General features: G+C 33.5%; 1 protein-coding gene across 3 annotated transcripts in view; it reads left to right on the top strand.

Annotated features, from left to right (window-relative positions):
* ATG5 (autophagy related 5) overlaps positions 1-12,493 on the top strand; it is a 195,572-nt gene that overhangs the window by 161,141 nt on the left and 21,938 nt on the right. For 2 of the 3 annotated variants that reach the window (XM_001368079.5, XM_056818631.1), the window contains one exon: positions 6,758-8,952. The exons of the other annotated variant lie outside the window; for it this stretch is intronic. In XM_001368079.5, coding sequence (XP_001368116.1) covers positions 6,758-6,894 — 137 coding nt within the window. In that variant the 3' untranslated portion in view covers positions 6,895-8,952. Of the gene's footprint in view, positions 1-6,757; positions 8,953-12,493 lie in introns of those variants that run through there. 3 annotated transcript variants of the gene reach the window in all.

Here is a 12,493-nt window from a genome sequence, read left to right as displayed (position 1 = left end):
GATTTTAAAATTTTACTTCAGTTGTACTCCTGATTTCATGATCAAAAAATCTGAATTTTTCCTTTAAATTATACCAGTTAGTTTTTTTCCCCTTTAAAATAAACAATCTGAGATCAGCGTATTTTTTTCTACTTTCACTTCTTAATAGTGAAGGAGGTTAATGTAAGCTTCCACCTGAAACCCCAGATATCCATCTCACAATCATTTGGGCAGTATTTCTTGTTGAAAACAAAGTTTTCGTGAAAAATATAGTGGCTAAAAATGTAGTTCATGGCAAAGGGGGAATAAAATAGTTTGTACCCTCAAAAGTAAAAATTCCTGAAATGCACATTTATCATATAAAAATTTTCTCTTCCCCCCCCCAATCTCCTCCCTCTCCCTCTCCCTCAAAAAAAATTGTTTAAGAACATTGGAAGGTTAGTATCCTAATTGTGATTTTCTGAACACACTACTTAAACAATATCATGAGATTTTTATTATAATTCAAGAGTAGCAAAAGCATTTTTCCTACCATTGTATGGTTCCAATGATGCTCTTAGCAAAAATATCATGCCTTATTTCTGTAGTCATTCAGTGCACATATAAATAGGAGACCCAAGCTTCATAGTTCTTTGCACTTGATTTACATACATTCTAGATAATAGAATGCATAGTTTGAGATACATTTGAGCCAAAATATTCTGCTTTGTATAGTTCTGGCTCTGAATTTGTTTGTGTTTATGTAAAGTAGCTGAGTATGTAGTGTTTTCTTATAAAATCATATCACTAATTATCTTCTCATTCATCCATTTTAGTTAGGAAATTAACCTGAAATGAAGCTAATTTCTGTTCAAGCATAAGATCAAGTTAAAGGAACTTCAGAAGTCATGAAGTTCAGCTCTCTAGTTTTACAAATGAGGAAGCTAAGTCTCAGGGAAATTGACTTCCCTTATGACACACAGCTATTGAATGGCAATAACAGGACTAGAATCTATTTTTTTATTCTCAGTTCAGTGTTTTTTTCCACTATCTTGTACTATCTTTTAAAAAAAAAACCATTATTTTTCATCTTGGAATTAATAACTAAAATGTTGTTTTGGTATTGATTCCAAGGCAGAAGAGTAGTAAGGACTAGACAGTTAGGTTTAAGTGATTTATCCAGGATCACACAGCTAGCAAGTGACCGAGGCCAAATTTAATCCAGGACCTCCCATCTCTAGGTCTTGTTCTTTATCCACTGGGCCACCTAGCTGCTCTGTCTTATAATAGCTTCTACTAATAATCCTGTAAGTTCCATTTTTCTTCTTTTTGTATAATTTCACACACTAGAAGTTGCTTTTGCTTAGTGTAATACATTATTTATATTACTTTATTCAATAAGAGTAAATTATTTTACATATAAAATATCTTCCTACTCTAATAATATAAACTAAAGTTTATTAAAATTTTTTTAATCAAAGATGCTCCTTGGAATATCATGTGCCCAGAGTTTTAACTCTATCATTTTATTTTAATGGAGATATGAGCAGTGATGATAAATCATGAGTCCAAGCCAAAAACTTGTCTATCATAGCAACTATTCAGATTATATTATGTATTATATGTAAACTTCATGTGTAATTTCAGTTTACTTTCCATCATTTTAACTTAGAATAATTGGGAATGGGGGAAAACCCTAAAATGTATTGCTGTTCATTTTACCATTTGAAAAAACAAAATATAATGCATAAATTCTTCTTTTCTCTTTTTTTAGCAAATTTTTTCACATGATTTGCTGCCTAAATATTGACAAATGCAGTTTCTTTGATACTTTAATGAATATAAAATGTCTCTGGCCTTTATTTTCCTTTTATTATTTAAAAAGCTAAAGTATTTATGAATGACTGTACTTGGTGTTATGAGGTATATTAGGGTAGTAGCAGTTTCAAGTTTTTACTGAAATGAAGAACAGTGGGCTGAAACTCATCAGGCTTATTCACTAAATTACTGTCTCAAGCATTGGTCTACTTAAACATTAAATTATCTTTCAAAATAAAAGTAAACTGAGTGGGTGAGATATGGAGTAGTTTTTTCTCCTGAGTCATTTGTTTTATACTGACATTTTTCTCATCCCCAAGTAGTAAATTCGTGATTTTCACTTTGAAACAGAAACAAACATCCAGTTTAGTTTTATATTTCCTAATGTTTCTTTTAAAAAATCAGTTTAAAAAATACTAAATGTTTTCCAATCTCTAACTAGTATTACTATTCCAAAGTTGACCTGGCAATGTATTGTTAGGGTTTATGGTATTATGATTTTTAAAAATTATAGCTTATATACTTTTCATCTTGTCTTATGACATGCTTAATTCCTCCCACTTTCCCTTTGAATTTTATCACCAAAATATTCACTAAGTTTAGAAACCCTCTGGGGAATATCTTGTGTCTAACTGGATATTCATCTTAGCAGTTTTTTCTTTATATAATCCAATTCTATCACAACCCAGAAATTGGATATCACAAGCTAGCACTCTTCCTCACTAATATTCTCCAAAATAAAGATTTTTAAATAATTAGCTACAGAATATAAGCTAGTAATTACCAGGGATCTGAGATTCATTTCATAGTGTGAGAAATATCTCTTGCAAAGCACTTCTTTCTGAGTATATAAATTCAGTAATTTAGATTATTCATTTCTTTCTGGCATTTTGTGGAAGATTGGCTTTAGTCACTAAACTAGGGAGCTAGTATTAATTGGCCTCCATAAAATTTACTTCATTTCTCATTCTAACCTTAACATAATTTTTCCTGCCCAGTCCATTCCATTTATACTACTCTGAATCTGATGATGAACTTTTAACTTCCTCTGAAAATTCAGCTCATGAGAGCCATCTGTCCTAGATGAATATAATCCATCAGAGTGGTGATAGTTTATCTTTCAGAGTATGAGTGGATTGTATGATAACCAATATTCTACTTCCTTTTCTAAAGGATACTAACCAAAAAGTATTGACTACTTAGGTTTTAGATTATACTCTCTACCCTGTGTATCAGATGAGCAGTATCCAAGGGTGACTTGAACTTGAAGAAAAATCTTATAGATAAGGAGCTTTTAGACCACTATTACTTCCCTTTTGACTGAGTTATTTATTAATAGGAGGAGTGATTCTGAGAATATTAAACATTTCTAAGAAATTTAATATAGTAGTTGTTTAAAACAGAGCAGAACTGAGGTGGAAATGGTTTAAAGCAGTGTAAGAAAGACTCACTAAAGTAAAACCATAGCAATCTTGAATTCTCTTGGAATTAGTCACAAAATTGGAGGTCAAAGCTGAAAGTGGCTTCAAACATCTTTTCTGACTTCCTTTACTCCTCCTTCACCCCTTCTCTTTCACCCTAGTAGACACTACTGACATTATTTTGCAAAAAAGAACTTAAAGCTCATGGAGTTTGAACAACTTATCCCACGTTATCCCACATACTAAGTAATGAAGTTAGACTCCTTAAATCTGGGATGCACAGGCTCACTCCCTGTTTATTATACCATACCATGTTGCCGCCTTAGACATTTGGATAATGAAGGATTTGCTGGTTTAAACATTAAAAGGACTTTTTATTTTGAAGAATTTGGATGGAAACCTTTCCTTTACCATCTCTGTGGTCTCACACAAATTATTTGATCTCCCTAGGCTTAATTTTATTCCTCTGTATTAAAAAAAAAATTTTTTTTTTTAATGAGGACATTTGAAATTTGGTCTCCAGAGCTATTTCTACTTCTAGATCTGATCCTGTGATCTTAAAATGTGTTAATGCTTCACTTCCTTGTTAAAGATTTTACCAAATACAATTTTATGCTTTCTTGATGACTGTTGATTTTCATTATGAATATAATTTATTGTACTGTGATTTAATGTAGACAGTGTTCCAATCATAATATTAAGAGTTTCTTTCTATATAAAATAAATCACTACATACTGTTGTACTTTTTTTGGATTCTTTCTCTTTTTTGTTTTTTCTTCAACTTGCCATCAGGTTGCCAGCAGTTATGACTTCTGTTCTTCTAATAGTGTTTACTTGCCACAATTACTCTTCCCATCCCTAATTTACTTATGGACTTAAAAACTGGATAATGAAATTTGGCAGAATTGTATGTATTTATAATATATATAATATGTAGGTGTTATATGGATATATTTTTTATACTCGCATAATAGATGTTATAAGATATTTATTAACTGTAAGTGAAGATCTAAGGATGCTCACCTTTAACTAAAGGCAGTATAGAAGAGTAGTTAAATTGAAGTACCTGAAATCAGGAAGAACTGGGTTGGAATCTTGCATCTGACACTGCCTGTAAATATGGGCATGTTCTTTAGCTTCTTTAAACCTTGGTTTCCCCAGATGTAAAATAGAGATAATGATTTCTGTAGACCTTCACAGTGATTCTGAGGCTCAAATGAGTTCCATATATAACATTAAAGAAGGGTACGAGAAAGATTATGTAAATGTCTTTTTGAGATATTTCCCTACTTGCTCTCTTTCTCCATTAATTTTTTTTTTAAACCCTTACCTTCTGTCTTAATATCAGTTCTAAGACAGAAGAGTGGCAAGGGCTAGGCAATTGGGATTAAGAGATTTGCCCAAGGTCACACAGCTGTGAGGCCAATTTTGAACCCAGCCCAGTGCCCCTTCCATGGACTTTCTAACAACTACTTTAGATGAACAGATGCTTTTAAAATTTGCTTCCTGGTTCTCTGCTGTTTTCTATTGTTGTTTGTTTTTATATTGGGCCATTATTTTTGTAATGATATAGGCATCCTTTAGGATTTCCTCTTATAAATAATGTCAGAGCTAGAAGGAACCTTAGAGATCATCTTATCCAACTTTCTTATGTTATCAGAGAAAAAAAAGGAAGCCTTAAGGAAGGAAGTGATTTGTGTCCGGTATCACAGAGATAATAAATAGAAGAGCTAAGATTCAAATCCAGGTCTTCTTTCCATTTTATTGTGTTCTTCCAGTGCTCTTTTCATTATATTGTTCTTTACCCAGTCACATTGTTGATGAGATTTAGACATTCTAGAGAAACTTCTTATTTCTATACATGACCTTTCAACATGGGAAATCATTTCACCTCAGTTTGCCCCCTAATAACATCCATCTCATGTAAGTTTCAAATAGTTTATGTTGATGTCATTTTATGAATTGACATTATCATCCAAGTTTTAGTACAGTGGGAAAATATAAAGATGTCTTATTTGATTTCCTTCTCCCACCCACCCCCCACAAATTCCTCTGGGTTTATTATATAATAAGTTGGAAAGAGCTTTGGAGAAGTCTTCGAACATATATGCTTTAATGGTTCCCTTTCAAACTGGGATCCCATGCTCTAAATTTTTAGAATCCAAGGCCGTTGTCTTCTCATGTCCACCAGCTCATTTGACCTTTTTATGAGATTTTATTACCATTTCAGGATAAGCAAAAATTTGTATCATCCATTCTCCTTAAAGTTTGATGAATTCCCTCAATCACATCCTCTTTCCAGCGATCTAGGGCCTGGGCCTTTTTGATCCAAAGAGGAAAGATAATTCAGGAATAGAATCAAGGTGGCCAATTAAGGGGTTGAGCTCTCAAGTTCTGTTCCATCTTTGTGGTCAACATCAAAGCATAAAGAACAATAACTCTAAACAAGAGTTCATGTAGTGTAGTGGAAGCACATTGAATTTGAAGGCAAGAGACCTGAGTTCATGACCTAGATCTACCACTTACTAATCATGTTAACATGGACAGATCACTTAAAGCCACAATTACCTGGTCTATAAATAGAGATAACAGATATCTCACCTACCCCCTGACAGAGTTGTTGTGAGAAAACATTTTTTAAACTGTCAAGTATAATATAAATATGAGTGACTTTTATTTTTCTTAAGTCACTGAATTTTAAAAATTATTAAGCAAAATATATTACTATGATACTATGTTCATATGTATCTGTAATCTTTGCCTTTATTTTTATCCATACCTATTTATTATGATCCTTAACTTCAGTGAATAAATTATAATTGTTTATTCATTGAGTGCCTTTTATGGACTAAACACTGCTAAATGAATAGGAAATCCACCAGTAGTTAAAAGTTTCAAAGGAATGTTGATATGTAACAGATAAACATATAGCAGAAAACACTAGCATTTTTAAAAAGGCTTCAATGAAACTTTCTTTTAAAAAACAAACTACACATACACAGAGATATATTTCCCATTAATAATCAGAATTCATTTTAACCCTCAAGTTTCTGTTCTAGGTAATAAGTACTGCTGCATTTCAACTTTCTCCATGTCCAAGTGGTAGAATGAGCAGAATACACAGGGGAGAGCTACAAGTGGGTGTCAAAAACATAAAACTATCCTGTGTCAGGACTCTCAAACAGCTAGAAATCCCTGACTCAGATGCTTAGTTCTAGGTATCTCTTATTTTAATATTTATAGTAGCAGGTGTTTTTAGGTGTAACTGACACAAATTAAGTCGATGAATACAATGGTCTGTTTTCTTCTCTAGAGTTTCATTAACGTCAGTCTTAGGTTAGCCTAGTAATTAAGAAAGAACTAATACTTTCACATACAATAACAGAATTTTTATCAGGATTCATTTTAACCCTCAAGTTTCTGTTTTAAATTGTATAAGCACTACACCATTTCAACTTTCTCCACTTGATTCACTGTTTTCAGAAAGCATTCGATTGTTTTATAATATTTTGACTCTCTTAATTTTTTTATTATTGTTGGATTTCTTTCTCGGAATTAGATGGGGTAAAGAAGAATCAAATTATGATTCATGGAATTGAGCCTATGTTGGAGACACCTTTGCAGTGGCTAAGTGAACATCTGAGCTACCCTGATAATTTTCTTCATATTAGTATCATACCCCAACCAACAGATTGAAGGAGAGACTCTATTCACCTAAAAAAGAGTGAGCATCACCCTTAAACTGGATCAACCAGAGCATGTCAACCTTTTCCTTCAGTCAGGTTTGGTGGAGGCAACCTGACCAGAAAAACCTCCTTGCTGCAGTGCAAGCCAGACAGGAAAAAAAGATTCCATGGCCAGATAAGGGCAGTTGAGCTGGCCTTACTCTGCATCACCACTGCTTTCCTCCACTGCCGTCATTAAACCTCAGTTGCAACATGAAAGACTTTACAGGACCACTGCAAGTCTTCTGTTTTCTTGTAAAATATAATGAAGCTGAAACTCGGCCTAAGAAGCAGATGGAAATATATGCCACTCAAATTGTATTTCCGATTAACAAATAAACAGAGGTATTTCCTAATGTGACCATGGTTGAACTTTAGATAGAGGGGAGTGGAAACAATGGTTTAATTTTTGAGAGATTTAGACTTAAGAAAGTAAAAAAGAAATTCTGTTATCAATAACTTGCAGCAATTTTTTATAAAAGATCAGATTACAGTAAACCCATCTTTCCTTAATAAGAATTTCCTATGTTTACAGTATGTCTATTGGTATGCAATCTTTTAACTTTGATAATGAGCAGTGAGATTTTTAAATAAAACCTAAACATGTTTTGTCATTTAATAACATGTACGACTTTGTCGCTTTCAAATATTTTCTGACTTGTATATAGCAGATCACTGTTTATATTGTATGTGTTACCATTCAGACTGGTCTTCAGTGGCATGGTGATGGGCTGGGACAACTTGTCTGTTATAGAATTTTTTGCTGCCAATTTTTAAATCTTTATGTGAAAATATTTTCTTTACTTGATAACACCATATAACGATGTTAAAGTTTATCATTACTATTTTATTTATCCCCTTAGACTGTCAGTCATGATTTAGTATGATAAACAGATGCAATGGATACTTTTTGACTCCTGGAAAGCCCTTTCTTTTCCAAGTAGCATTTACATTATCTCTGACTGGTCCCCTGGCAGTCAGCCTGTAAAGTTTAAACATGACATATCCTTCCTTGCAATAGCTTTCCCTTTACTCTACCAAATATATTCAAAGGTTACTGGAACTCGCTTTCAACATTTTCATACACTACAGATGGTTTCTTGTAGACTTTCTTGCTGTGTTCACTATGACAACCCATCTGAGTTTGCTAGAACTTTAGCATTGCTACAGGAATGGTATTAAATTCCATAACAAAGTGGAAACAGGTCCCATTTTTAAAAATATATTTGAATATTGATCAGAAACTCCACTAGGTCTTTGCTCCTTTTTCCTGTAGACAGTAGCATTTGTCTACTCAAGAGCAGAATTGGTTGAAGAAAGGGGGAAAAATTATACTCTGTTGAACCACATAGAGCACAATCCAAAGCAGAAATAATGGTGCCATAATGTCCAGAGCAAAACAGCAAATAGATAATAATTAGCTAATGTAAATTAAGGAGGGTCTGGTATCAGAATTAAAGGTAGAGAAGAATGAGATTGCCCAAATTACTTAAGGATGAAAGGCCATAAAAACACCATTGATTTGTCTTTATCACACACACACAAAGATGTTAGTCCAAAGAGGATCACTCACATTAGACGTTTCTTCTCAGTTTGAGGGTTTTCCCCATAATGTTTTGATAGACTGCACTAAACTTTATGAGCAAGAGGGTCAAAATGCTTAGACTATTTTTAAGCCATAGTGAGGAGAGAAAATAATTTGCAGAAAGTGGTAGTATTCTCCACTCATGAGACCAATTTATGACTTTAGAAAATGGCTTATGAGTTTAAAACAAAAGTCTTACTTAGGAATTGAAAGTTTATTTTTGCCAATCCTTTTCCCTTTTATTTTTTTAAATCATATTTGGTTTATTATACCAGCAATCTCAATGTGTTGTTCTCTTCTCTAGTCCCATAATCCTTTGAAAGCCAAGTCTCTGTGGTCCAGTAATGGAACAAAGACAGAAATTAGTGCTTGACTTAAATATCTATTTTTGTTTCTTTTTATTTGACTATTTAAATTTTATGGTTTATTAAAAAATCAAATAAAGCTGGAATCTGTCTTTATTGTCTAGAAGTTAAGCTGAATATTGCCTAAAGCACATCAACTATTGGGGGAGGGAGAAAGGGAACCATCTCATTTTTACAGGCTGCCTCCCATAAAATAAAATATTCACAGAAAAATAAGAAAAAGACATGAGAGAAAATCATGAAACCAATTATATAAAAGAATTGTGAAAGGCTACAAATCTTAACATGCTTATTTTTTAATAGATTTTCCCCCCTCTCTTGGCCCCAAAACCTAGAGAAGCATCAATCAAATACTTTGCACTGTTTTTCTCTAGATTATCTTTATTAAACTATGTACTCACTGTACAAAAGAAAATGTTGCATTTCTAGAAGGTTGACTCAGTTGAATAGGAAAAGGCAGAATCAACCAACTGTACTGAATTGTTGGTCATTTCTTATGGTTTTGCCAAAAAGTAATAACATGCTCAGAGATGAATGAACCAGAGCTCTGGATGTTTAACTTTAAAAAAAAAGACGTGGGTTACATCAGACAGAAAAATTACGAGGGCTATATTCAAATATTTGACGGGCTTTTCTATGAAAGAGACTTTATACATGTGGCCCCCGAGGACAGAATAGAGGATCAGTGGTTAGAAATTGCAAAGAGGCAGATTCAGGGCTCCATGTGAGGTAGCTTATCTGAATGATTTTTATTCAAAACTGAAATGGAGAGTTGGGGGTGGAGGGGTGGGGTGAGTGCACCATAACTGAGAGGTTTCCAGCAAAATCCAGATTCTTTTTGGAGAAGAGATTCTTGTTTGAGTATAGGTTATAATGACCAACTAATCTCGTTGAGTTTTTTTCCCATACCCACAGTAAATATTGATATGCTTAAAAAGCAAAAGTTGCTCTTTTTCAGTCCAATTAGCTTCTTTGTTTTAGGGGTTTGGTGTCTTCTACCTATTCATCTCCTAGGTAGTAATTTCTAAAAGTAAGTCCACAGACATGTTTAACGATTGAATTAAAGATATGGCCCACTAATGAAGCTACCTGTTGTTGGGATTAACTTTATGATATAGATGCTAGTTCACTGGAAACCAGGCTTGATCATTTTTTTAGGAAATATCTGTCATCTACCAACATTAGCCACTGAGTGACAGTAACTTGTAATCCTGTGGCGTATGTATAATTTATATGCTACTTGAGGTAACTTTTCCTTCCTTTCAATGTTTAGGTGTTTGATTTATGTGGGTCATGCCAAAGACTGACAGTCTCACTTTTTATTTCTCAAGCTAGTGATATTTTGGTCTGAGGTAAATTGGTTTTCCTGTCAGATATGCCAACATGTTAGAAACAAGTACCTGTTGCAAAGTGTGAAAAAAAAGAATTGAGGCAAAAGATTCTTAGGCAACTTTGGTTCTTCCCAAAGAGTTTATAATTGAGACAAAAATGAATTCATATTTTTTTTTTAACTTTTGAAGCTTCTTAAAGGTTTAAATATTTGTTTCTAAATTCTTGCATCTTTTGGACTAATTTTATTTTTGGTTGGACTTAATTTGTTTCTATCAGACCTTTTTTTAAAACTAACTATTGCACAGTATTTTAAACAATAGTCTCTCAGCTGCATTGACATTACATTGAGTAAGTGGTTGATTAAATGTAATGATTAATGTAAATGATAAACAGCTACAATTTTGTTTTTCTAAATTCATTTATCTATTGTAGATGTAGATTTATCTGTCATAGATGTAAAGGCTACTCATTTTTAGTATCAGAATGGGTCTGAAAGATTGGTAAACAAATCCAGAAGGAGGGGAGATCTTGGAATGGAGTAATGAATATCAAAAGCAATCTTTATTACAACAATTAAAATTCCTTATAATAATTGATTAGCTTAGGGGCAGCAGGGTAGCTCAGTGGATTGAAAGCCAGGCCTAGAGATGAAAGGTCCTAGGTTCAAATTTGGCCTCATATACTTCCTAGCTGTGTGACCCTGGACAAGTCACTGAACCCCCATTGCTTAGCCCTTAAAACTCTTCTGCTTTGGAACCAATACATAGTATTGATTCTAAGACAGAAGGTAAGGATTTTTTTAAAATGGCTTTACATTTTATTCTCCTTAAAGTTAGTCTTGTTTAGAAGAGCCTGACATCTTAGGGGGAAGAGCAGAGTGGGTATGGAAGAGGTGGAAAACAATTTAGCAAAATGCTTTTGGGAACAGATTAGCAAGAACACCTGACTGATGGTCCCTTACTCAAATCAGACTTCAATTCAGCACCTTTTACACAATGGATATTTGCTAAAGTCTGCATTCATTTTAGTTGCAACTCCAACCACAGCTTCTACTTTTTGTTTGAACAGCAATGCTAATTTAAGAAACCCCATAAAATCACTCTTATCTGACATGAGTGGCTTGGGCCATATATTGGATCTGACCTTTTCATAGATGAGTAATCTGTCTTAATTTTGCCTCTCAGACTTTATTTCTGAGTAGTGTTTTTAGTAAAACAGTCATGTTTAGAACTGTAAGCAAGATTATATTAAGTATAATAAGGTTTAATCAGAGTATCATGACTGTTTCAAGGGAATATTTAAATTTTTCTGTTGTCATATTTTTAAATTGAGAAGATCATTTAAAATGGAAAAAAATATCCTTTTAACTTTTGGATTTTTTATTTTGTTGTTAACTACCTAATAGAGTACCAGAGTATTTATTTATTTTCTCAAACCTTTAAATTTTAAATGATTTAGTAGAAGGAAATATTTCTCTGCTTTCCACACTTCTTTGAAAGCTGTTGATTATATCACAACATCCTTAAAAGATGTTGATGATCTAAGTTGGAAAAGTATACAGTCATGAAGTTGGAAGAGACCTCAGAAACCAAGTAGTCCAACCATCCACCCAATATAGGAATCCTTTCTTCAATACACTTAATAAGAATCTAGCCTCTGGTTGGTGCCAAGTGTCAGCAAAGGGCATGCTCATTGTTTGAATGTTCATTATGCTGAGGTCAATATCACTCCATAACTTTGGTTCCTTTATCCCACTTTCTCATACCTGAAGCAATATAGATCATTGTCATCCTTCTTCCCAATGGCAATCTTTCAGATATTTAAAGACACCTATTATACCTTCGCTAAGTATTTTCTTCTGGCCAAATATTCCCAGTTTGTCCAGCCATTCCCCATAATATAGTTTCCAGTCCCTTTGACCCTTCATGATTCCATTGATCTGTTATTACTTCTTTGATTCCCAAATCTAAAAAGATACTATAAACTTCTCCTGCATTGCCAGTGTCCTTTGGCATACTTTTATAGCAACTCAAATTCAGCATGTCCAAAAGTACCCTCACCACTTTCTCTCCCATCACTGCCTCCCCCCAATAAAACTTTGGCATTTCTGCCTAACTTTTCTAGTTCTGTGGATGGCATGCCTATTCTTCAGACCCACAGACTTAAAACTTTGTGATCTTTAGCCAATTGTCAGATCCTGTTGATTCTGCCCTGGTAAGATCTTGCATATTGATGGATGATGCACCTCACCTGAACTTTTATAATAAGTAGCCTCCTATTAGGTCATT

This window comes from Monodelphis domestica, chromosome 2, assembly GCF_027887165.1.
Source record: "Monodelphis domestica isolate mMonDom1 chromosome 2, mMonDom1.pri, whole genome shotgun sequence".
Lineage (NCBI taxonomy): Eukaryota > Metazoa > Chordata > Mammalia > Didelphimorphia > Didelphidae > Monodelphis > Monodelphis domestica.
The sequence above is the reverse complement of the archived record's forward strand: the minus strand, read 5'-3'. Positions and strand labels throughout refer to the sequence as shown.